Source organism: Telmatherina bonti (assembly GCF_933228915.1).
Source record: "Telmatherina bonti genome assembly, chromosome: 18".
NCBI classification, from domain to species: domain Eukaryota; kingdom Metazoa; phylum Chordata; class Actinopteri; order Atheriniformes; family Telmatherinidae; genus Telmatherina; species Telmatherina bonti.
Window position 1 is genome coordinate 10,022,373 of NC_136616.1, and position 27,831 is coordinate 10,050,203.

Consider the following 27,831-nt stretch of genomic DNA (forward strand, 5'->3'; position numbering starts at 1 on the left):
TTTTTTTCTACTTCTACTTTTTAATCCTGTGTTTCCTCTACTGGGTTCTTGGTGTGTAGGAATAATTCTAATAATAATATCATAATAATTCTAACAATTCACTTGCATTCAGGAGATTATTCACTGTGTTAATATTATTTATCAACCAATTATGTAGAAAAGTGTTTTTTTTAGTGTGTAATATATACGCGTTGTTCCACAAAAAAGTTTTGTGGGGAAACTACGATGACGCTGCAGCAAAACTCGACAGCGGAGACCCATCCAATATGGCGGCGACGGTGGTTCACTCTCCAGCGCTCAATGAGGCGTCTATGTATATATGATATCTATGGTATATATGATGTCTATGGTGCCGCAGCAACAACAGGAAGTACCTTTAGTGCAGTTCAGAGTTCAGTCCTTCAGCAAAGAGGAGAAAAGCAGAGAGACAGCAGACAGGTAAGAAAAAGGAAACTGTTCAATGTCAGCTGGAGGACATTTCTGTCCTTTGTGTCCTCTTCATCATTCTTCGCCTTCTGTGGTTTCCTGTCACTGCTGTTCATCAATTTAACATTTGGATCTGCGAAAACTCTTTGTTTACAATAATGTTGTTTTTATTTTGGTTAATATGTTTTTTTCTGTGTCAAGCAAAATTTCCTGTTTAAAGAATAACTTTACACTGTAATAAAGTCACGTAAACGTTTTTATTGTGACGTTCTTGTTCAAATAATTTCACTCCTGTGTTTTGGTTTTTTTTTTACAGACCCAAGTCTGTTTAATAAGAGTTGAATTGAAAAAATCAAATGCAATATTTAACCACAGGCATCTTTAACATAGACGATCTCATTATACCTCAGAGATACTTAGGGTTGCGTGTGTGTGTGTGTGTGTGTGTGTGTGTGTGTGTGTGTGTGTGTGTGTGTGTGTGTGTGTGTGTGTGGGATTGTGTCATCAGAAAATTGAAAATCCGTACCCATCTGTTTTACAGAAAGGTAGTTCAGAAGTCATGGACCAACATAGATTCTTACAGCAAACCCTGTATGGGGATGAGAATCGTGTCATAATTTCAATGGGGAAAAAAAAGTTTTGAAACCTTGAAAAGTATTTTGAACGTCTGAAAAAAAATTGGATCTCTGTAAACATATCCAGTTTGCAAATAACATCAAAAAGTTCTAAGATAAGATCTGAAAACTTCTGTTTGAATGTTTGCAAACAGTTTTAAAACCTTGACAGTTGAGTTTTTGAAATGTAAAAGTCTTCTGAAAACATCATTTTACAAGTGATATCTGGATGTAACACTGCTTTTTGTTTTGTAAAGTTTCAAACCTCAAATTCACCCTCACAATTTTCGAGTTTCATTTCCACCACTGCGAGGTTGTGATCACGCTAAAACACATAACATGTCCATGTTAACAGATCAACAAGGGGTTTGCTGGAATTAGAAACATTATCAGGTATTACTGAATGTTTATGAAACTCATTTCCAGTTGTTTTCATTAATGTCAATTTTTCGACAGCTCAGTACCATTTATTATAAGAAGTAAGTCTATGTTAATGCCGTCAAAGACGTATAATACAAAGCTCAAACTATAGAGGGGCTTTTGGGTTACAGCTCTCTTAAAGTATAAAGCCAGTAGCAGTGATCAGGTTTTTGGCCAGTAGAAAACTATATTTGTATTACGTTGCATCTTGATGCTATATTTGTTCCACTCGCAGTTTAACCAATAGTCTTTGTGCCAATAATGAGCCTTCCGATTGGACGATTCACAGGAAACACAACCTGAAGCAGAAAGATGAAAATAGCGCAGTGCATCTTACATCTGTGATATGTCTGACTTCTTTTCAGAAACCGTGTTTTTAATCCTGAGCAGTGAACTCCACCAGCTAGAACTGAATAAGATGGACCATGAAGTGGCTGATTTCCCCAGTGGTCCACTGGATGAATACAGGAAAAAAGCTTCCTTCAACTGGAAGGACATGCTCCGCTTCATAGATGGAGAGGAAATCATGCAGTTCAAGGTAACATCAGGTCCTCTGCTCACTGGATCTGGTCTGAAGCGCCTATTAGAGCACTAGAAAACATCTAGTTTCTGTTTAATCTGAGAAAGAAGAATATTCTGGATTAGTTAGTGTGGGGATTTATGGTGTGTATATGCAGGGAACCTTAGAAAGAACCTTTCGGGAGCATTCACACTAGGATAGTCCACTAGACTCGGTAGGATTTGGGATTTGGTTCTGTTGGGCAACACCAGTCTTATGGACCTACATTGCATTCATGCTGCACTACTCAAACAAATCGGACCTTTTAAATAATGTGCTCCACACACTGCCTGAAGCAGCGCTGCAACAATAATTACTGAAACAGAAGAAAAGGCACACGAGTCAGGAGAAAACTCGTCTATTGGTTAATGCAGGATGACTTTGGTCTCTGGCACATAACTCCCCAACACAGATATCAGCATCAGAGGGTATTGGTCTTGGGTTAATCACATTTCTCTAGGAACTTTTACATAGTTCTTTCTGTAGGACCAGTGCTACCGATGGTGTATTAAATTAACATTGTTCAATAAACATGATAATTACAAATGCATGTACATGACACACCCAAAAAAAATAACACAATTCTATAAGTAAACAATAATGTTGGAACTGACAATGTAGTTGTGCAAAGTGCCCACAGGGGCCACCAGAATGCTGCAAAATGATGTGAAGTATTCACAAAGTGGGTCTTGGCGACCAAAACAAGACAAAGTCAGCAAACTTGGCAGATAAGAAGTTCAGATGTTTTCTCTACAATCAGAATTCTAACAAATTATTATAATGAACAAAGGCGACATATTTACAGATGCATTTATGTGCATTTATGTGTGAACTAACCACTGAAGCAGCAGTGTACATGCCCTCCAAAGGCAGGAGTGATGCAACACATACGTCTGTAAAAGGGGCAGTAGCTTTGAGCGGAAAAATTTGCACACCTCAAATCTATAAAATTGTTCTTTAAAAATTTGCAAAATTTGTCAATATCCCTACATTCGACACCAAATCTCCCTTCTCCTTTTTAACAGCTGCTATGGCATAGCTGGTCTCCTTTTGATGTAACTGTAACCAATAGTTTCCTCTCATAGAAATTACTTTTCAACCTAAATAGTGCTTATTCTGCCTTCTTATGCTAACTTTCCTTTATTTGGAGTTTCAAGTCACAAACCTTTTTCAATAACAAGTCAGTGTGTTTTTCAGACTGATTTCTCAAATTCTTTTTGCTAGGATTCAAGATCTTTTAATCATTGTTCTTGCTTTCTTTTTATTGTGCTTAAATAGACAATAATTCTCCTCCTTATAATACAATAACTTAGAGGGTTCCCAGACAGTTCCAACTTTATCTGTTAACCCAATGTTCGCCAAAAATAAATGATCAAGATATTCTCTAATAAAGTATTAAATTCTTGATGTTGTAAAAGATATATATTTAGTCTCCAACTAAGATCTTTTCTTGCTCCCTCTGGTCCCGTTTCTAAATCCAGCTGTAATGTTCACGTCAATGTCAACTTTATATTTATAGCACATTTAAAAGTCAACGACCAGCTAAAGTGCTTTAAAGAGGAATGAGCTCACAAAGATGATCAGCTGAAACTAATAAATGTACAAAAATAAAATGGCCATAAGATAATTATTAACAACAAAAACAGAAAACAATGACAACAGATAAAACCAACAGAATAGTGAACTACTCTGCTCAGCAGAAGGCCAGGGTAAACAAGTGGCTCTCAAGATGTGTTTAAAAATTAAAAGGCTGGGATAATGTGTTTTACAATGTAGGAGCCACAACTGCAAAAGGTCAGATAAATAATGTGGTGCCAAGAAATTAAGACCTAAAAACAAATAAAAGAATCTTAAAATCAATTCTGAATCTAAGTGGCAGCCAGTGAAGTGAGGACAGCACCGGCTTTATGTGTTCACAGTTATTTGCCCTGGTTAGGAGACGAGCTGTTGTGTTTTGAATAAGCTGAGCTCGGACTGGCTGATACCAACATATAGGGAGTTAAAGTAGTCCAAACACGAGGTGATAAAAGCATGGATGACTTTCTCTAGATCAGTCTTTATTATGTAAAACTTTAGCTAGGAGCCGAAGCTGAAAGAAACCAGCCTTAACCACTGAGCTGATCAGCTTGTCCGATTAAAGCGCCCCATCAGTAATGACACCCAGATTTCTCGCTTGTGATCTTAAATAAGGTGCTAATGGGGGCAAAGGAACCAACATAAGAAGTGAGGCTCCCTGGCTCAGACGTGGGTCACTGGGGCCTCCCTCAGTGACTCCCTCAGCTGGTGCGCGAGGTTGAGCTGTTCCACCTAGATGTAGGTCTGCTATATATGAATATATATGAATTTTAAAGGATCTTTACGTAACATAAAATATATTTTGCTGAAATACATTTCATGTATTACAGTGATTCTACTTGTCAGGTTGTATTTTTCCTGATCAGATTGATGAGTTAACCTGTAAAGTTCACAGGCACACACTACCTGCTGTTAGTTCTACTTCTGACGAGTTGAATAGTTAATCCCTCTTTGTGTTACCCAGGATCCTCTATGGACTTGTAACACTGATATACACAACAAATGTATAACAACACGTGTTGTCATAGATGTGTTACACAGATGTGTTACATTTATAATAAGAAGATAGAGATAATTTTGCCATACGTCTAACGTACGTCTATGTATATGATGTCTATATTTAGATGTCTATGCCATACGTCTATGTCTTATTAAAAACTTTTGTTCACAATCATTGGCAAAAAAAAAAAATCACAATGGTTCGGCGGAGGTCTTCGTTCCTTAAGTGCTTCTAGGTTCAAACTATTAAACAGTTCATGTGTCCTTTTAGTCATTTCTGACTTTGTCTCCTCTTATTGCTACAGCAACGCATCTTTAAGACACTAGAGAATGATCCTCTGTTTGCCCGTCAGCCTGGAGAGGATGTGGCCATCGAGAAGAAGAGGGAGCTGACCTTTCTCAGGCAGGAGCTGGATTGCTTTTAGAGCCGTTATTTTCAATAAATTCTGTAAGATTCATTTACCTCGCTTTGTTTCATATCTTTAATATTTCAAACTAAATCTGCAGAGCAAAGCAGCTGTTTCGCTACGACTTTATGACAGTAGAAGAAGCCATGGCCAACCCCTGGAAGGCTGTGGCCCTAGATGACTGTCTGGGCATGTACGACTGGGCTTTGGTTGCTAAATTCTTCCTCAACAAAGGGGTGAGTCTTATGAGTGTCTGTTAGTTGAACATATTTACTAGGTAAGGATCTGTCTGTGTAAATGATTTCTTCATAGCTGAACTAGACCAAAATGTTGGGAAATGGGACTCAGGATTTCCTATGACAGGACCTTCAGATGTTCCCAGTTACATTTTCATTCAGACTGGAAGCTGTGGTGACATAACATCCAGCTGGTGTTTGGTTAAAGATCAAGCTCAGACATAAATGTTTGTATGACCTCCGTTTTTTAGCAGCTGATGTTACAAAAACAAACAGAAAATAAACCGGCCTGTCAGGAGGAAGGAAACCAAAGTCTGAAGTAGGAAGTGGAAGTAAAACAGGAATGCCAACATCTGAGGGAAGATGTGATAGCTAATCAGGGTTAACCCTTAAAACTCCAATCCATGTTTTCTTCTTTTTGCATTTTTGATTTGCCTGTTTTGTTTTAGTTTAGTTTTTTTCTAATGCAAAAATGCATTTAGAACCTCAACCCTTTTAAGCTTCAGTCCTAAGGACAGTATTTTTTCACAATTTTATTTAGCATCCTCACAAAACCAACTCCAACTCACTACAACACATAAAAACATCTTCTTGACCTTATTCCAGCCATAGAATACCTTTATTTTTGGTTCTTATTTAGATACGCGTAGAACTTTTTGCTTACTTGTTGGTCTTTGGCTGCTCCTGATTGGACATTTCTGTCAAAGCTCCTCTATTTGTGAAAAATTTGACAGTAAAGTGGCTTCCTCATAATTTCCAGCTTAAAATAGAGGTCTCCTTGCAACATAGCAGTGATAGTTAACTTTTTTATATGAAGAAAGTGTTGCAACTAGTGGCGTTATCATGGATCGCTCATTGTGGAATTACCATAGACAGTCAGTGAATATAAACACATTTTGTGGCTGATTGTAAACGTTCTGGACAGGATACAGTTTGCTTGGCAAAAGTCTGTAGATCACCTAAAGAATAAAATATCCCCACAGAGTTTCACTCTGTTTCACTGTTGATAATATAAGCAATAGTGCTTGTGGGTCTAATGGAGTTTTTAAGAAATATTATTTATTGTTTTTTACATTATTTAAAAAGAGCAATTTAGAGATGCAGAGTCTCTCATAAGTGAGGATGAGTGTTTTTGTTTGTCTATTTTCTGTTGTTGAATGTTGAATAAATTGTTTGTTGTAGAAAGGTAATGTCAAACATGTTTCAGATGTTTGGTGCAACCATTGCCAATTCAGGATCAAGTAGACACAAGAAATATGTTGAAAGCACCCAAGACATGACGGTAAGAGTATAAAGAGCTCCTTCTTCCTTTTGCTTTTTAAAGCTTGATTAATTAAGCAGGAGATAAGAAAAGGTGTGTTCATGTCTTCCACAGATCTTTACAAGTACAGTAGATTTTGCTTTCTATTTTCAGACATATGGATGTTTTGCACTGACAGAGTTGAGCCATGGCAGCAACACCAGAGCCATGAGGACCACAGCCATGTATGACCCGTCCACTCAGGTCTGCACAGTTTTCTCCATATTTCCATGTTCAGGTGAATTACACTGAAGAGCACATCCAGAACTCCAAATAGGAAACAAATTTGTGAATAGGGAGCTAGTTCCACATATTTGGTAGATTTATGTGTGTGTGAAAAACATGATTTAGGAGCTGATCAATGTTAAAATTCAAACTCATGTACTGTCTTGTCTGCAGGAGTTTGTAATCAGCTCTCCAGATTTTGAGGCAGCCAAGTTCTGGGTAGGAAACTTGGGTAAAACAGCCACCCATGCTGTAGTGTTTGCTCAGCTCTTCACACCTGACCAGGTTTGCCATGGACTGCATTCCTTCGTCGTCCCGGTAAGACTCTACTACCAGCACAAAGCAAAGGTCTAGTTGTGTTATCTGCTGGGAGGTTACAGCTCTTCACGTAACTGAGTCAACTGGCAGCTTTGCATAACAGCCTTGCAGTCATGAAAATTAGATTAAAAATGGACAACCGTTGTCTAGGTGTGGCACCAGTCCCGCCTAACTCTGCGTTACAGTTTACAGATTTTATTGCATTGTTGGAAGACCCCTGGCCACTTGGTTTGTTTTTGTCTTACTTGGTTTCCATAATGACTGAAGGGTTAAACTAATAAATAAAAGTTATCTCCACTTCATGAATCAATTCCACAAAGAATGTAACATTATTAATGAACCAATGGTTAGCCTACACACTTTTCACACAGTGTATTATTCTGAAACGTTTAGGTAAAAATACAAAACTGGCCTGAAGTTTTAAAATTATTGCTTGTTGCCAGATTTGAACAGTGGTATAACTTCAGCTATTTTCATTTTCTGCAACGGAGCAAATGTTTCTGTAAAACTTGGTTTTAGATATTCTTCAGTTTACAGAGATGGACTTTAATCAAACTGAGGGTCTGGAACAGTCTGTTAGTTTCTTTATCTGCTCTCTTTATTTGTTATAATTAATTATCACTGGAGATACAGATCTTTTGAAACAGATTTGACTGAATTGGAACAAATTCAAACTATGTAATGTGTTTAGAAAAAGAACTTTCATTTGATCAGTGTTCCTTTAGTGTAGTGTAGATGATGAAGGTTTCAGTGAACCACCTTGTATGATCCAGGTGAGGGATCCTAAAACCCTGCTGGCTTTGCCTGGTGTGCTGGTTGGAGACATGGGGAAGAAGTTGGGTCAGAATGGCCTGGATAATGGGTAGGTGGCCTCAGCATGACATGCTAACCTGCCTCTGTTGTTTTACTCTCTGTGTTTGTCTTGACTTATAGAAAGAAAAGGGTCTTTGTACACAAAAAAAAATATTTAAGTTAACCCCTGGTTAATGAAGAATTATCTAAGAGTTATCTTAAACAGCCTAAAAGCTTCCACACAAAGACAGATCAGATTAGCACACCCAGTTATTAAGTTCAGGGTTATTGGTTTTTGGCATCTAGACTACATCAGATCATGTCCTGTTAAACTGTGCATTGCACACAGACCCTTCGTCGTGTTATTGTTTTTAATAGTTTAGTTAAATCTGTTGCCAGAAACACATTGTCAGACTGCTAAGATATTTAAGTTACACTTCTTCTACTTGAGTATAATATGGCATCTGAACCTAGAATCTCTTCTGTCACATTTTTTCTTTTATCTCCATTACTTGATTTTAGTTTTTGTATTTTGTGATCTTATGTTGTCTCTTTTAAAGGAATTTTTCCAGTTTAAAAACAAATTTGAATTTGACCTTTGAAGGTCACCAGCTTGCCACCTGTTTATGTTATCCGGCTGTTGGATAACATTAACAGTTGTATAGATTTTGATACAAGCGTTAAAATTGTGCACATATTCTCTCTAGGCCATTTTCTTTAATCAAATCTGTCTGATGAAAATTATGAAATCAAAGTTTGCAGCAATTTTTCTAGGTGGCTGCCGATAGCCTCTGTAAACGCATATTGGTTCAGGGAAAAGAATGTAGTTGACTACTTTAGCGGACTTTTCTCCCATTTTCTAAAAGTTGCATTGTATTTAATTTATACATCGTTATTATTCATTATATGTTGACCACCAATACATCCAAAATAGCTGCCAAGTAAAGCAAAATACCTGTTAAAGGCAGTCAAAGAAAGGGAAAGTGCTCTACTAGCCTCTTTGATTGTTTACAACAGTCTTATTGCATCTCCATTTGTATAGTTAAAACAGGCAAATTGTTTATTCCACATGAAGAAGCAAGGGATAAACAAGCAATAATTAAATGCAACTTTATTGAACACATAACAAAAAAGAAACTCAAATGTTGAATCATTTATGCACAAGAAAAGATGATCAGAAACATTCATCTTCATCGTCATCTTCATCTTCTGCTGCTTATCCGGGGTCGGGTCACGGGGGCAGCAGCCTAAGCAGGGAAGCCCAGACTTTCCTCTCCCCAGTCACGTTTGCCAACTCTGCGGGGGGGGATCCCGAGGCATTCCCAGGCCAGCCGAGAGATATAATCCCTCCAGCGTGTCCTGGGTCTTCCCCGGGGTCTCCTCCCAGAGGGACGTGCCTGGAACACCTCACCAGGGAGGCGTCCAGGAGGCATCCTGACCAGATGCCCGAGCCACCTCAACTGGTTCCTCTCGATGCGGAGGAGCAGCGGCTCTACTCTGAGCCCCTCCCGGATGACCGAGCTTCTCACCCTATCTCTAAGGGAGAGCCCGGCCACCCTGCAGAGGAAACCCATGTCAGCCGCCTGTATACGAGATCTCATTCTTTCGGTCACGACCCAAAGCTCATGACCATAGGTGAGGGTAGGAACGTAGATCAACTGGTAAATCGAGAGCTTCACCTTCTGGCTCAGCTCCTTCTTCACCACGACAGACCGGCGCAGAGTCCGCATTACTGCAGACGCCGCACCGATCCGTCTGTCGATTTCTCGCTCCATCCTTCCCTCACTCGTGAACAAGACCCCGAGATATTTAAACTCCTCCACTTGAGGCAGGACCTCACTCCCGACCCGGAGAGGGCAATCCAACCTATTCCGGCTGAGGTCCATGGTCTCAGGTTTTGGAGGTGCTGATTCTCATCCCAGCCGCTTCACACTCGGCCGTGAATCGCTCAAGTGAGAGCTGGAGATCACGACCAGATGAAGCCAACAGGGCCACGTCATCTGCAAAAAGCAGGGACCCAATCCTGAGGCCACCAAGCCGGATCCCCTCAGCCCCTCGGCTGCGCCTAGAAATTCTGTCCATATAAGTTATGAACAGAATCTGTGATAAAGGGCAGCCTTGGTGGAGTCCAACCCTCACCGGAAACGAATCCGACTTACTACCGGCAATGTGGACCAAGCTCTAACACCTGTCGTACAGGGACCCGATAGGCCCGATAGGACTCCTTCTTCAGCTTGACGGCATCCCTCACTGCTGGTGTCCATCAACGAGTCCTGGGATTACCGCCTTGAGAGGGACCAATGACCTCACAGCCACAGCTCTGGCTTGCCGCCTCAGCAATAGAGGCACAGAACACAGCCCATTCGGACTCAATGTCCCCCGCCTCACTCGGGACATGTTCGAAGCTCTGCTGAAGGTGGGAGTTGAAGCTCGCTCTGACAGGGGACTCAGCCAGACGTTCCCAGCAGACCCTCACAACACGTTTGGGCCTGCCAGATCTGACCGGCTTCCTCCCCCACCATCTGAGCCAACTCACCACCAGGTGGTGATCAGTTGACAGCTCCGCCCCCCTCTTCACCCCAGGGTCCAAGGCATGTGGCCGCAGTTCCGACTATATGACTACAAAATCGATCATCGAACTGCGGCTCAGGGAATCCTGATGCCAGGTGTACATATGGACACTCTTATGTTGGAACATGGTGTTTGTTATGGACAATCCATGACGAGCACAGAAGTCCAATAACAAAACACCATTTGGGTTCAGAGGAGGGGGACCATGCCTCCCAATCACTCCCCTCCAGGTCTCACTGTCATTGCCCACGTGAGCATTGAAGTCCCCCAGCAGAACAATGGAGTCCCCAGAAGGGGCACCCTCCAGCACTCCCTCCAAGGACTCCAGAAAGGGTGGGTACTCTGAACTGCTGTTCGGCGCGTAAGCACAGACAACAGTCAGGACCCGTCCCCCCACCCGGAGGCGGAGGGAAACTACCCTTTCATCCACCGAGGTAAACCCCAACGTGCAGGCACCAAGCTGGGGGCTGATGGGAATGCCCACACCTGCTCGGTGCCTCTCACCATGAACAACTCCAGAGTGGAAGAAAGTCCAGCCCCTCTCAAGGGTACTCGTTCCAGAGCCCAAGCCATGCATCTAGGTGAGTCAAACTATATCTAGCTGGAACCGCTCAATGTCGCGCACAAGCTCAGGCTCCTTCCCCACCAGAAAGGTGACGTTCCGCGTCCCTAGAGCCAGCTTCTGCAGCCAGGGATCGGACCGCCAGGGTCTCCGCCTCTTGCCACCGCCCAGCTCACATTGCACCAGACCCCTACGGCTCCTCCCGCAGATGGTGAGCCCACGGGAGGTGGGGCCCATGTAACCCTTTCGGGCTGAGCCTGATCGGGCCCCATGGGTAAAGGCCCGGCCACCAGACGCTCGCTCACGTACCCTACCTCCAGGCCTGGCTCCAGAGGGGGGTCCCGGTAACCTGCGTCCGGGAAAGGGAACTTTTCTTCCCGAGTTTGTATACATCATAGGGGTCTTGTGAGCCGTACTTGGTTTGTATCAGAAACATTATATACAGGAAATGTACATAATGTGAAACGGGTCACTTAAGAAATTTTGGAATTCCATAGGATGGTGGCTCTTATTGAAAACAGAGGAATTGAAAACAGGAGTAACCAAACTAGCAAAACTATAGCTAATATAAAAAGGCAAAAAGAATTTTTAGTCGATTTAGTAGCCATCTTGAAAATATGGCCACCATCTTGAATTTTTCAAAATTCCCATCGGACAAGTTTGATCTACAGACCCAACAAGAGCAGTTGTGCCAGTTTTTTATAATAATTTGTGCAATTCATCTTAAATTTGGGAGTTAAAGTCCTAAGCTATTTTAAGGCAAAGCCCTAGATATGATCAAACCAAGTTGAGAAAATAAGAATGAAACTGTCAGCTGTCTTTGATGCTTTCCTTATGAAAGTCAGTTTTAGTTTAAGAATTAGTTTTGGTCTCATTGAATTCAGGATATAACTCAATACTGCCATAGAAAAACTATAACTTTATTTATACAAGGATTACTGTGCTTTTCTTAACTACATTATCGTAATTTCTTTCTTAATTTTTCTTTTTTTGTCCAAAAAGCTTTGCAATGTTCCACAATGTGAGAATCCCACGGGACAACCTACTGAATCGGACAGGAGATGTTTCTCCCGATGGCCGCTATGTGACACCATTTAAGGTAAGTATGGATAGAACAGGTAAATAGAGCATCTGAAGCCCCAGTTCTGTGTCTGAATCATAGACTTTATAGGAAAAGATGGATGGAGCCTCCGTGACGTCACCCAAAGGTTTCTGAAGAGCTGAATTGAAGCTCAGTGGGCGGTTCCTACCATCGCCATCTTGGCAGGGTCATGTGTGTCGTCTCTTCCGGAAAATACAAATATTGGCAAAGAGGTTGAGCTGAGAGGGGGGCTGTGAGCGTCATGGTGGATGATTGACATCGAACTCCAAGCTGTCTGTAGCTAAGGTCTAATCGAGCTAACCCGGAGATAACAGGAGCTAACCAGCTAATGGAAGTAAGCGGGCTAAAGCTAAGTCACGTTGTTGACCGGCTAAAAACTTTCATTAAGTAATAATAATTCGTTAACATCACTGGAAATGATACTGTAGCATTCTCCACACAAATCTCTCTGTAATAAATGAATGAATAAGTCACATTAGTTGGGCTTTACATTAGGGCTGCTCCATTATGGCAAAAATTATAAGCACGATTATTTTGACTGAAATTGAGATATTGATAATTTAACACAATTATCCATTATCTTTAACAACATGAAAATTGTTAACATTAAACTGTGGCTTTTAAACAATGTCTTTAAGATTCCACAAATTTGAGAAAACAAACAAATAAAGTTGAAGCTTTGTCTTAACAAAGTGCAAATACTGATTTAAACTGAATAGATAGATATAAGTAAGGATTAAACAGCGCTGCGTGTCATGGTGTTCTCAATTCCACGTCGGACATTATAACCGTCTAATGTCAGTTTCGAGATGTTTAATCCGCTTATACCAAGGTCCCACCCAGTAAACATTTTATAAAAAAATGTGTACTTCTTTTTCAGAACATTTGCTAAATGTACTAAATTTATACAAACTATGTCATGTTGGCCTGGATGTAGTTTTTATGCCAAACAACTGCAAACAGGCTACAGCGCGTTTCTCTCATTCACCTGTTAAAATACAGCTGATCTGAACCAGCTGGTTAACATGTTGCTGTGGTAACGCCCCGTAAAGGAGGGATATTACAGTGATTTAACTTGCCGAACCACGTGTTTGTTTACACGAAAATAATGCAGCCAGTTGTCACTGACAATGGTATAAACTATGTTTAGGTGAACTTCCACAACCTACTGCAGTTATTCTACATTGACCTGCAGCCGGAGCCGACTGAGACTAGCCGCCTGGGAGTGCTTTAGGACGGGAGAGGCTCCCTCTGCTCCTTCCTTACAGTAACTGCAGAACAATATGTGCCTTCAAGTCAGTCGCCAAAACACCAGAAAAGTCTCTTATAACTCCAGTAAAAGTTGCTAGATTTGTCGCTAGTTGCTTTTAACAAAAAAAAAAGTCACCTAGGGGGTTTGGAAAGTTGCCAAGTTGGCAACAGTGTCTGAATGAAACCAAAGCGGCTGTGGGAGGAGTTTACAGCACAGCGCTGCAATGCCAGAGATGCTCGATTAGCAGCTGAAGACAGCAGGAGAGGAAACTGCAAAGAGAAAAATAATCGCACTCTTTTATTTTCATGATCGTTGAAAACCCAGATCGTAGTTGAGATTAAAATCTAATAGCCCAGACCTACTTCTTTATGCTTGTTACATCCATATAAGCATAAGGCAAACATAACCAGAAGAGTGAAGCAGCAACGTGGGTGAACATTGTTTCTGTTGAGCCCATCTCTTCATTTCACTTGTTGTCAATCACTTAAAGCACTGACGTGTAGCAAAAACTTACTTTCTCTGTTAAAATGGGCTTGATGTCACCCGTCACATAAATTTTGTGGTGAGAGGAACAGCAGCAGATTGGAGACACGAGAGAATTTGATCAACACAGCTTTGATGACTGCGCGCGCTCCTGTGGTCTTTTAATCCGTTTGTAGCAGACAATCACTTTGTGAGGTTTTGTCTTCAAACCTGGGGCTAACGGGGAGGGTGGGATCTGAGTGACTGGAGTTGGATGAACTGCATGTGGCCCAAGAGACAGCAATTAAACCAGTCAAGTGAGGTGTGGGAGATGCCGAAAGAAGACCTTAAATATAATTTTGTGAGAAATTGTATCAAAGAAGAATGAGAATACTGAGCAGCAATGAGGACATGATCGTGATTTTAATGAGAGCAGTTTCAGTACTGTGGTGGAGACGAAAACCGGGTTAGAACTATTCATAGAGGGAGTTTTGGGTCAAGTCAGTGTGGAATTTAGTATCAACTGTTTTTTCAAGAATTTTAAAAATGAAGGGAAGGTTAGAAATGAGATGAAGGTTGTTGTAGTTAGCAAAATCTAAACCAGGTTTTTTTTTTGTAATGGAGTGACAGCTGCAGTTTAAAATAGAAATTAAATGAATGAATGAAATGAAAAATACTTTATTCATTCCCAAAGGGAAGTTCAAGAAATGGGAACAGTTTCAGTTGTGAGTGAGGAGTGAATGGGGTAAGGTGGAGGAGAGAAAAGAACCATTTTTAAAGTGAGCACAATAGTTTATCATGAGTCCAAAAAGATTCAGTGATCAAGACGTTGATACTGAAACGGGTGTGGTTTGAACCCAGATGCAGTTCACTTGGAAACAGGAACAGTTGGTGATGACCTTTATTATCGCCACAAGTTAAGGCAGTCAGCCCCAAGATGCAGAGGCAGAGCACGAGGTCAGGGATGGGAAGGAAGGTCGGTTTACCAGGAGGCAGGCAAGGAAAGCAGGTTCGTTTACCAGGGGGAAGGCATGGAGAACAGGTTGGGAACAGGTAGAGTCGGCACCGGTAGTGTTGTTCCCAGTGACACCAAGGCTCCAGGGCTCTCTTCATACTCAGCAGGGTGTTTTCTGAAGCAATAGTGTCGCAGCTTGCCTCGGTCAAGGAAAAGCATGTGACTGATAATGTTAGAACTGTTTCATTCAGACTGAATTAGGTGATTAGCTTGGTTCCACAGGCAGGGCTTTGAAACATTTACACGCTGCTAATGAATTTAAGATGAATGAAAGCAGCGCTCTCTGTCTCAGGCCCATGGCATTACGGTTGTGTTACGATGGAGCCATTTAGGAAAAGAATTCAAGTGTGGGAACATTTTGAATTGATACCAATCAATAAGGTAAATAATTTCGGGGATTCAAGTTTTATTCCAAACATGAAAATCCACAGTTCTCACTGAACAAACACTGAAATAAATATAACACAGACATCATTGTGATTTTACAGTTGCAGAGTTTGCTCTGCCCCCAGCAGCTAATGTAGTGCAGTGGGTCCGCACCATTCGCCACCCAGTAACGGTGGATAGAGTTTTCATTCAAGTTAAACCAGGGCATCAGCCAAGGCCCCATGTTATATAATGTTGACAACCCATATTTAAGTACTATGAATAACTGCGTTGATTTGATTCTTGAAATAACACCGACAGATTTTATGATTCATTCGAACTGCTCTAAGCCGTCATGTTCCAGTTTACCGAATTGTCCTTATTTGTTTATAGACCTCCACTGGACACTGTTGCACTTTGTAAACTACAACCTGAGAGATGTGTCTGTAAAGTGCCCTGAGATTATATTGGATTGAAGTGGTGCAATACCAATAAAGCCGAATTGAATTGTGTCGCAAATTATGGACTTATTTTTAACTTTTCATGCTGAAAACTAATTTTGTCCTGAAAGAGCCATCCGTCTGTTTTTAGACAAAGCCGTCTACACCAGCAAACTCCTCCTCTGCCGTTTGGCGTCTCTTCTCCTCACCTGGCTGATGGTAAAGGAGCGGACCCACTATAGTAAATAAGTGTGCATCTTTTTTCTCGGTACTGCTAGTGTTTAGAAACGAGTGAAAGTTAAAGTGCATTTGGATGAAGCAAACAACAAATTTGGATGCATAATACAGTGAATGAGTTTGGGACTTTGGGAGTATGCTTATTGCTTATTCCGTGCCTGCACTTGTGCACACTGAACAGAGCCGTGCTCTCATACAATTTTATAAGAGCTTATACTTGTAACTTATCTTTTCCCTGTCAGCATACATTTCTGTGGAAAGCAACGTTAGAGTTTCATTATGCTAATTTCATTACACAAATACTACTGCAGATGCTATCATTGAGGTTCAAGAGTATCTGTCTGCTCCTCCTCTGGAAAAATCACACGACCCATTGGGTTACTTGATGTCACACAGATCCCTTTACCCAAATGTATTTCAGCTGGCGTTGCAGAGATTGTAACATACTAAAAGACAGAGTAGCCATGTTAATGTCCTTAATATTCTGGAAGGAATAATACATGGGGTCTTTTTTAAGCCTGTTGCTTACTCCATGAGAAACAAGAACATTTTTCTTGTTTTCAAAGCCTAAAGAAGGAAGTGACTTCATTTTGTTCTTGCGGACATGGTTGATGACAGTTCTTGACACATCGGGGTGGCAGAACTTTTTTCTTGTGGGGCTCCGAGATGTATTGTGTAACAACAGTCGAAAGAGACACGTTACTCCAGGCATCCACAATTCACTCGCTCATGGTGGCGTGACACGCCCGATGCCGCTACCCAGTCTTGGTGTGTACGTTGTCTCTCATCCACCACTCCCATGACTTCACTTTAAACTCACTGTTTACACAAATGTCGAGCAGTTGTAGTTCTTTTGTTAGTCCTCCCAGGATGATGGCAAGCTCAGAATTCTTGTGCTTTACTTGATTTTTCACAGCAGTGGTGATATAGGCACACATGGAGTCGCGGATCAACAGAGACAATGATGCGTGAAAAAAACCATCCAGTCTCTTTTATGTTCTCCTCGTATTACGCTCCTATGACTGTGGTAAATGGTCCAACAGTCAATAAAGCGGACCGCTTACGAAAATTGCAACGCATTTTTACTGATTTTGAGATTTAGCACACGCATAAGGCACACCACGTTAAAAGGCGCACTGCCGATTTTTGCGAATACGAGCGGCTTTTAAGTGCGCCTTATGGCCTAAAAAATATGTGTCCATCTTGCTGTCAATGTCTGCAGACTCCAACAGATACCACGTTGCCATCACAAAAATGGCTCCACTTCAAAATGGCGCAACACAAAACCACAGTGAGATTAGTCTATACCACAGATGTCAAACTCCAGTCCTTGAGGGCCGGTATCCTGCTGGTTTTTGTCAGCATGTATAGACTCTATACTTATATCCCTTTTTAGATGTGAATATTACCTTAATTTATTTTGGGTATGTCATTTCAGGCAGGAGAAGAAAAAGTCGACCTTGTTGAGAAGAGGTTAAAGAGGTGGGTTTTTTACCCCAGTAGTGATTTTTGCTTTTTTTTCATCAGGATCCAAACAAGCGTTTTGGGGCAACTCTGGGTGCCCTTTCAGGCGGCAGGGTGTACATCAGCAGGATGGCTCTCATCAACTTGAAACTGGCTCTAATTGTGGCCATACGCTACTCAGCCACCAGACGACAGTTTGGACCCAAAGATACAGAGGAGGTTCCTGTTCTGGAGTACCAATTGCAGGTAGGAACAAAGGGAAATGGAACTAAAAATGATGAATTTCCAAACAGAATCCCAATAGCCCCCCCTTAAATTCAGGGAGAGTAATTGGCATTATAAAAATAAAGCTAAATTTAAATGAATTGAAAACAAAGGTATAAGCCAACATGGCACAGCGTGGATTAAATACTGCAAAGATTTTTGGTCGCACTTTACATTACAGATCAGTAATTAAATGGTAGTGGGGTAATTTCATAGAAGCGAAGAAGAAATTACTCAGTAATTACAGATAATACAGAGTAATTACTGGTAGAAATAACCAAGTAATATCCCACTAACAAGACAGGATAGACTACATGTACATGTATTTCATGGAATCAAAGAAGAAATTACTCAGTGATTACAAGTAAAACACCATAATTACTATTGGAAATAGCCAGGTAATATCCTAGTAGTGGTAATTACTTCGTAGCTGCATGGAAATGTCATGAAATATCTATATATGCTTAAAGAAGGGAATAATTATGTTGAGATAATTTCATTATTACCTAATTATAGAAGATTGGTTTCTGGGTAATAACCACAAACCAAGGCTGTAAAAATATTCACTTAATTTTTCAATTTTATTTCATACTAACATTACATTACAGCAGCGACAAAAACCTGGAAACTATATCAGTAATTTCTACATAATAACCAGGAATCAGGGCTGTAAAGTAAAGCATGACTTGTTTTCGTGTTATTACATGGTAATATAACATTACAGCAGACATCCTCATTTAAAAACAATAACCAGGAAACAACATCAGCAGTTTCTACGTAATAACCAGGAATCAGGACTGTAAAGTAAAGCATGACTTGTTTCCGTGTTGCAAGCCGTAGGAAATTTGCTGCATCAAGTCGAAAACCCCAAAATTGATGGAAAAATCTCTGTACCCAAAAATGTGAGATGCTCGACAATAGGGCTGTGACGATATGCTTTTGTCTCGATTCAATTCGAATCCGATTTTTTTGGGTGCCGATTCAATTTAAATTGATATTCTCACAATTCTTTGATATTACTGATTTTTGTTGACTAAAAACAAATAAAATGTACAAAACTTTTTTTGCTCATCATTTTTCTTGATTTGAATTAGGAAAAAACAGCACAGTAGCCAGACTCAACTCAACTCAACTTTATTTATAAAGCCCTTTAAAGCAACCAGAGTTGAAACAAAGTGCTGTACACAATCAGCCAAAATAAAAACAGAATAAAACAGTTCAATGACCATCATTCTGCTGCTATAATGCCCAAGAAGACAAGTAAAAACATCAATAAAAACAATAAAAATGGTTTAATGGATTATTTTTGTTTATTTGAAAAAAATAGATTTGTTTTAAAATAAAAGATAAAAAACATTAGGAGAGAATTCTGGGAATGGGGTGATTGCTGTGCTAATATTCCGATGGTTGTTCTTCCAGCAATGGCGTTTGATACCATACCTGGCAGCGGCTTATGCTCTGGAAAACTTCACCAAATCCACCTTCATGAACTTTGTTGAGTTCCAGATCGGACAGATGATGAAGGACAACAGTGACAGACAGGTAAGTCAACATGACGCACACCTGGAAAGCCAAACGTGTTCTCGTGGTTTTCCTTATATCTTCTACAGGCAGAGATTGGCAGAGAGATTCATGCCATTGGCTGCTCCAGCAAACCCCTGGGCTCCTGGACCGCTCAGAGAGGGATCCAGGAGTGTAGGGAGGCCTGTGGAGGACATGGATACCTGGCCAGTCAGTGTCTAAAATATTCAGTAAAACATGTCCCTTTCAATTAAAGACCAGATTGATGTAAATATGTCTGTTTCAGTGAGCCGGTTTGGTGATCTACGAGATGACAATGACCCAAACTGCACATATGAAGGAGACAACAATGTGTTGCTACAACAGACCAGTAACTATCTGCTTGGCTGGTTTCGCAGCAAACTACATGGTCAGTTCGCCCTTTTTAGTTATGTTTACAGGTTTACAGAGGTTGGTCTTTACTCTGTTGTGTAAAGAGAGATCATGAGGACATCATCAGGATGTCCTTGGAAGAGCAAGGACAGAGAAAAGATGTACCAAAGACCGACAACTTGGCTCAGATTGATCTGTTTTACTGCATGTGACAGATTTTGAATTGTTTTGATAGGATTTTTTTTCACTTTTGCTCTTCATAAAAGTCATCTGATCATGCCCTTCACCAAAATAATTGGCAGAATTACACTAACAGTATAAAACTTTTAGACTTGGGATTTTAGGAAAATTAGGGTCTGTTTGTGGATCAGGACCTGCTAGCATGGAACCGTATTAAATCACTGTGGAAGTAGAAGTTTATGTGGAGCCATTGCTTCTTCAATCTGGGTTGGAGACACAGTGGAGCCTGTGTTTAGGAATTAATACTTGTTCATTTAGATTCAGAACTGAAAAATCTTCTCTAATGAAACATCTTCAAAAACTAAGAAAGTTAATTTTGTTCAAGCTCTTAGGATTAAGTGGTACTGTGCCCAAGTCACAAAGTCCTGGAGTTAAGATGATTGTAAAATGACTTTAAACTGTAACCAGCATCATCTAACATGTTGTATGTACAAGTAGATTGTTTAAGATTACGTAATAACGGTCCATCGTCTGGTTAACCATATCAATGGATCCATCGTCTGGTTAACCATATCAATGGATCCATCGTCTGGTTAACCATATCAATGGATCCATCGTCTGGTTAACCATATCAATGGATCCATCGTCTGGTTAACCATATCAATGGATCCATCGTACAATAGATCCATCTCCTGTATAATCAACTTTGACATCTCCTGTGATAATGATACTAATGGACCCATTTGCTGGCAGATCGACATTGACAGACCCCTCTTGATGGTTATCGACTTTAACAGATAAAACTTTGCTAGGTAAAAGGTAGGGTAGGAGATCAGGGAAAAAAAACAGTTCAAGCAAACTGTGAAAATATACATTCAAAAGTCCAAACCCCATTTTAGGTGTCTAAATGTTTTGTTTTCTGTGTTAGAGCATTGAAATAATTGGCTGCAGTCAGGGTGTGATGGGGGATTTTAAGCAATATACAGTTGTCCTTGAATTTGTACATACCCTCCAATTAAAGAAGGAAACAAAAAGCTGCCTGTGAAATAAACTGAAATTGACAAAAGTAAATAAGATTTTTATGAAAATCATTACATTATTTTCTAATTCTAGCTCAATAGGAATATTTTTTTTAAATATTTTGTTATACAATCCTTTGATGTTTCCACTGTATTCAGGTGTTTTCTCTTCACAAGTATTTTGTCCCACTCTTCATCAGAAAAGTGCTTTAATTTGTCCAGGACTGATTTGTTTATTTTTTTCTTCAATGCAATTAAGTGAAAATAAACAGTGTCTTATATAACTTAATTATAATTAAGCAAATTTTTATTTTCAGTTATTGTTCCATCTTTTGTCTTTTCTTTAATGAAAGACTTTGAATAAATTTGAGGACGACTGCAGTTAACACAACCAACAGATCATGCTGGTTTGAGCGTTGGCTTAAGGAGGGGAGGTTTGATCAATGGCACGTCTTTGTGGAGTTTGCATGTTCTCCAGTGTGTGTGTGTGTGTGTGTGTGTGTGTGTGTGTGTGTGTGTGTGTGTGTGTGTGTGTGTGTGTGTGTGTGTGTGTGTGTGTGTGTGTGTTCTCCGGGTACTGCGGCCTTCTCCCACCCACAAGACATGTGTTAGACTAATTGTCGCTTTGGATAAAAGCGTCTCTGAAATGATTGTAGAAGAACATGAACAGTCATTGGATGTTGTCTTTTTTCAGATGGTGTTCGGATTGAATCTCCTCTGCATACTGTTGATTTCTTGGATGATTTCCAGCAAATCCTGAAAAGCCGTTTTACGGCAACAACACAAAATGAATGCGTCGACCCAGAAGGTATTTTAGCGTTTCAAGAAACTTAAGCTTAATAATTTTTATGCTTTCAATATTTAAGCTGTCAGGTTAAATGAGTAAGGTTAGTTTCAGGTTAGTTTTATTCCGCATCATCATATCAACAGCTGAATATTTTCATAATGAAATGTGAACCTCAGGAGAAAATCAAATGCATGTAAGATTGCAGTTAAACTTTATTGGCAGGAAAAACTGACAGCCTCATTAACCATTACATTCTCTTGTTTTTCTTGTACCACGTTAAGTGGCTCAGTAACACGTCAGTGTGTGCTGAACAAAATCAGTTAATCAGTGACAATCATCATTATTCAGGCCACGTTCACACTTCAGTCTTAATGCTCAAATCCTTTTTTGCACCAAAATCTGATATGTTTGCATGGTTTCTCATCATTTCAATGCAGCTTTTATTGTACTTCAGTGTGAACGATATGTGATCCTGAAGTGCAGAAAGCTGTTTTTACAGAGGTAAATATAGATGATACACTCTGTAATATGTGTGTATCCATTCAACAGTTGTGGTGCAGTTATGATCTACCGGTGTTATTGTGGCGTGTTATTGTGGATCTTGCCATGTCCTGCCTTCTTTGGTGCAGATTTTTGTCTTTCTCATTTCGATGACACAAAAGTCGGACGAAACACGACAGAACCTCTGCTCGCGTTGACACAGATTGGATATATATCGATATAGAACCACATGTGAGAGGACTGGATTTGAAGAAGTTGAATGTATGATTTCAGACTATCATTAAAAAAATCTATTAGTCACATAAGGGAAAAGAATCTTGAGCTGCAGTGTGAATGTAGCCTGATATGACCTGTTTCTGTAATGCTGACTTCTTTCCAGATGTTCTATTCGAACTACAGGCGTAATTTTGTGATCCTACACTACTGAAACACAAATTGTGCTGGCAAATTTTTTTTTTTTTATAAATCATTATTAACATTCTAATGCATTGTTGGCTGCTTTTCCATATTTTTTTGTATGATTTCAGTGCCTCTGGCAGCCTACAGATGGCTGGTCTGCTTTCTGCTGGAGGAAAGTCAAAAGAGACTGGAACAAGAAAGGGCCTTGGTCAACAATGACTTTGAGGCTCGTAACAATAGCCAGGTAGAACAAACTCGTACAAAAATATGCTTGCTGCTGAGGCTAAAACCCCCCCCAAAAAAGATGACTGTCCATCAAAAACCAACTGATTATTACCATATTTACTTTGGTTATTACATGGTAGAGGCTCTTGTTCAATATCAATAATATTATTTGTCCCAACTGACAACATTTTTTTTATTTAGATAGATTTTTGAACAATGTGTATGCTGCGTGGCAGACAGGACCACATCATGTAGCGCTTGTTTGGTTTTTAACATGTTGCTGAAGTGACACCAATCTAATTTAAGATTAATAAAGGTGTATTATTATAATATTGTAAACTCGAGCTTCATTATCCTAACCTCTTAGTCTGGTTAAGGATCGTGGGCAAGCTGGAGCCTATCCCAGCTGTCTTAGGGCGAAAGGCAGGTACACCCTGGACAGCTTGCCGGTCCATCGCAGGGCCACACAGAGACAAACAACCACTCACGCTCACGGGCAATTTAGAGTAACCAATTAACCTAACATGAATGTCTTTGACTGACCGAACCCCTCCCCAGCCAAGGATTGAACCAGTGACCTTCTTGCTGTTAGGCCACAGTGCTAACCACTGTTCCACCGTGCAGCCAAAAAATGATCATATACTACTTTTAACCTGAAATGTTTTAATCCACTGTCTTCTATAATAGACATTTAGGTGTAGGGAGTAATCGGCCGGCGGCAACTTTGCACGTTTCATTTTCAGTCTGGTCACTCTGCACAGGTCTGTTCGCTGTTTGGCAGCACCCGCTCCTCAATGAAAAGAGTAAACTATACAAACTTTCACCCATCCGGAATGATTGAAAAAAATGTGTAATATGGACCATTGAGTTAAACAGACTCCCTCAGCCTTATTTTGAGTAAATATTAAATATTGAAGATCACTGTTGAAGGTGAAGTAGCTGAATAGAGAACTGCAATTAATGATTGAAGTGGAGCCTTCAGGTTCTAATGTTTATGTTTATTGATCCAGGTTTACTACTGCAGGTCCTTGGCAATCACCTTCATTGAACTGAACTGCCTCCAGAGATTTCATGAGCTGACTTCTGATAAGGACACACCACCTGGTCTTAAGCCAGTCCTGAGAAAGCTGTGTGCCCTGTATGGGCTATGGAGCCTAAGCAGCCACATGGCCACACTGTACCAGGGTAGGTACTGAAATCTTTACAGTATATTTTGATCATATTTGCCTAATAAGACAGATTAATTTCTGTACAGGTAACTACTTTAGTGGAAGAAGGCCTGCAGAGTTGGTCCAGATGTCCATCCTCACTCTCTGCTCGCAGGTAAAGAAAAGTCCTCTCTCTGTCTTTGTCAGGTCTCTCAGCCAGGGATTTGTTGTAAATAAACCGAGTTGTTGTAAACATTCATTTATCTTCGCACATTTGACCCAGAAAACAATTCCAGATCAGTAAGCTTTTTCAGTGTTTACTGGTTCAAAAACAAAACAAACTTCAATCAGAAGTTAAAGCTGCAAGCAGCGTTGGAAGCCAAAGCGCCGCTTGGCCTGTCACCACTGCCTTCTCCGACATCCCGCCCATCTTCCCCTCACAGGTAGACAGACTGCACATCAGGTCGTTTAGGCTTTAAAACGAGTCTCTTCCTGTGACCATTGGGCGTGGCTTATATGTAATCCAAATACATGCATGTGTGTTCGGGATGGGACTGCCATTGTATTTATCAAACTATGTGCAGGTATCTTGTTTTATATGAGTCATATCAATTTAATTTTTCATGGCAAGACATGAAACCTTGAGGCCCCACTCCGCCTAAACGATTGATTTCTCATTTTAGACAGTTCAGCATGACTTTTATTGACATATGCCATCACATCCTTTAGTGAAATGATGATGGTCCGTAATTGATATAATGTACCATATTTTTGGGGCCATGAGGCGCACTTAAAAGCTGCTCCTTTTCACAAAATTTGGCAGTTCGCCTTTTAATTTGGTGCACATTATGTGTGTACTGAATCCCAAAATCAGTAAAAATCTGTTGCGATTTTAGTAAGCACTCTGCTTGATTGACTGTTGGACTTTTTACCACCGTCATGGGGGCGTAATACGAGGAGAACATGAAATAGTGGCTGAGAGAGGTGTATGTAAAGAGACCAGATGGTTTTCTTCACCCACCCCCGTCTCTGAAGATCCACGACTCCAGGCACGCCCATACCACCGCTACGGTGAAATAACAGGTAAAGAAAATTAATTCTGAGCTTCCCGGCATCACGGGAGGTCTAACGAAAGAACTACAACCGCTGGACATTGGTGTAAACAGTCTCTAGTCTGCTGAGTGCGGCTCTTGTTGCATCAGCATCGAGAGTTCAGTGTTTTGAGCGTTTTCGACACTCAAAACGTGTTTGGTCTGAACACACCCTGAGAGAGAACCTGGTATGCTTGATGGCGAAATTGCCCAGCTGTTCGACTTTGACGGATTTGTTACAACAGACTGATAAAAAGAATTATGTGTGTGTTTTAAAATAAGTACCAGTACTGCTCTGATTAAAGTTCAACCAAACTTGATGTTTTGCTTTCGTTTTAGCATGCACCTAATAATGCGGTGCGCCTTATGTTTGACCTGAAGACATAAATAGACTCCGTAACTGAGGCATGTGCCTTATAATGTAGAGCGCCTTGTGGCCCGAAAAATATGGTCTTTGGTGTATTTGATGATGTAAAACGTATTACATCTCAGACTCTACAGGCCTCAGTTACAGTATGTTGACGTTAATATTGACAAATGTTGACAGTCCAGGTGGACAATAACTGACTGATGAAATGATGTTTCTGATTATGCCTCTGCTGCTATTTAACATTTAACCCTTTGTGTTACCTCCAGCTCAAGGATGATGCTGTAGCTTTGGTGGATGTTTTGGCACCCACTGATTTTATCCTCAACTCACCACTTGCTTATGCTGATGGACAGGTAAGGCACACTTTATGAGAACAAAATGAAAATAAAAACTGTTTTTAAATCATTTAAATTTAAATGATTTTTTTAAAAACAACTAATGATTATTGAGAGATTATTGGAGATGTGCCCCGTATACTTCTCTGTCTGCGCTTATAAAAAATATGTAAATAAATAATATTAAATGTTAAAGAATAATAAAAAATATATATATTTTATTTTAGTGTGTGGTTTTACAAGCTTCAGCTTGGCAGCATGTCCTGTTTTATGTATTAGTTTGTGTCGAGGTGTCAGAAGACATTTTCTCTGTAGCTGTGTCTTAACATAATGTCGAGAATGAAAGGAATCATTAATCTGGGAAGTTTTATAACTTCATTTACTGTTTGATGTCCATTTTTCCACAGAGTGAAAGTTTATTTCCACATAAAAACATTTCAGACAGCTGCCAATCTTTCAAGGAGTAGAGGTCCCACTAATAAAACCTTTTGGCTTCATCTGAGTCACTCCTGGCATCAGCTAACAGGTTTAATCTAGTCCAGTTAGAAAAAGACTGAACCAGAATGACTTGTTTGGAAGGGTCGCAAGAGAAACTCTTCTTTCAAAATAACAATTTTTATTTTATTTAAATTTCATCTGTCTAGAGACAATTCACAACCTCTCCATCTAAATGCACTTTGCAGTCATGATCCATTCAATCCCATTCATTTTGACCCAGTCCTGTACAAATATACAAGCCAATTCATCGAGGAAATAGTCCAGCGAAGGAAACCTGCCATTTGATAACGGAAAGATCTGACTCCTTCTTTTAGAGCTTCTCGGAACCACAAGTGCTGTGTTGGGAAATCTGGATGTTTCCATGTCTTAACTGTTTAACAACCCCCCATATTGGAGGTGGTGTTTGGTCTTAAAGCTGTTTCACTGGGTTTTCTTTTTTCCTCTCCAGCTTTACAAGAACATGTGGTCCACGGTGATGCAGGGCAGTCAGGTTCTGGAGCGTCCCTCCTGGTGGAAAGAGTTCTGCTCAGACAAACCTGCAGTCGGATCCCTGCGAGCAAAACTCTAGAGACCAGACACCCTTCAGAGATACGTTTGTGGATCCAGTGTCTGGCTTTCAGTCTTGACCTAAAATATCATCACACAAGAAATCTGTGTGAAATCAAGGCATCTAATTAGGTTGATTGCAGCAGTTCCTCCTGCTTTATTAGATTCTAAGCTCGACCAATAACTGCTTTGAATTAGATGAATTAAGAGATCATCAATCCCACCTTACTGTCACTTTGACAGCTGTTCATCAACTCAAGCTGCATGTCTTCACCGGTGTGAGAAATGTCAGGCTTCATTTTTATCACGTTATAAATGAAGTCAGAAATACCCATAAGCCTTAACTTTGTTTTGTGGGGCTAAAAAGCTCTTAAATTATCAGATTTCTAAGTAAAAAACTGACTTCTAGATCAAGTTTAATCTTTAATGTAATTTTTTAGCCATAACAGGAAAATATTCATTTGAAACAAGTATAAAATCCTCTGGAAAAGACGTCATAACCTACATCTGTTTAACCATTAGTTGTTTTGTTGTTTTGATCAGTGAAATTTTCAGATTCTGACCAGTCCTTTTATTGGAGAAGCATCTCAGTGAGATTCATGACGAGCAGATTTCAGAACAAGCCGCTGCTGGAGCGTCCATTTGGTGAAAAGAAAGTCTGGTTTATGTTTAAACCAACAAGTTTAGAGATTTTAATCTCTATACATGTTTGATTTGGCAAAATCAAGATTACAACATAATGAAATTATCTGCTCTCTGGTGTGCATTACGGGGCAGAAGATGAGAATCAGATTCTGCTGAACTGGATTTTGTGCAGTTTTTACTGAAGTGATGCCAAATGTTTGATTGGACATGCTAATGAGCGAAACGGAATGTTTGGGAATGTTTTTTCAGTCTGAGATGTGTCTTGTACACATGTAATTAATGTAATTTCCCTTTGTAATAAAGTATTTTTTACTTCATGTACATAAAACTGTATGTAACTATTTGAATTAATGTTTTGATGCACTAATACCAATTAATAAAAATTTAAAGCTTACTATAGATTTTCTACTCACTTGTGTCCACTCTGTGGACGCAGGGCCATCTTCATGGTGGGGTGGCCGGGGTCTGTGCCGGGGAGACTGCCGTGGTGTAGGCGGGGTCCCAATGGCACCATCACTCTTCTCCAAACACTTTTCACTCCATCTATTCTGCATGCTGACACAGTCACTTTGTTCTCCTGCAGGTTTG

The 27,831-nt window shown here is 40.2% G+C and overlaps 1 protein-coding gene across 1 annotated transcript; it reads left to right on the forward strand.

Moving 5' to 3' along the window:
* Positions 1–396: 396 nt before the first annotated feature.
* On the forward strand, positions 397–27,560 carry LOC306769469 (peroxisomal acyl-coenzyme A oxidase 3-like). The gene is made up of 19 exons (XM_079258083.1): positions 397–438; positions 1,826–1,998; positions 4,899–4,996; positions 5,101–5,236; positions 6,444–6,518; positions 6,651–6,740; positions 6,936–7,079; positions 7,853–7,941; positions 12,007–12,103; positions 17,406–17,588; positions 19,026–19,148; positions 19,217–19,337; positions 19,414–19,536; positions 21,393–21,506; positions 22,514–22,629; positions 23,621–23,795; positions 23,866–23,933; positions 25,486–25,572; positions 26,501–27,560. The coding sequence occupies exons 2-19, from the start codon at positions 1,879–1,881 to the stop codon at positions 26,618–26,620; spliced, it is 2,079 nt and encodes a 692-aa protein (XP_079114209.1). The 5' UTR covers positions 397–438; positions 1,826–1,878; the 3' UTR covers positions 26,621–27,560.
* The last annotated feature ends 271 nt before the right edge of the window (positions 27,561–27,831 follow it).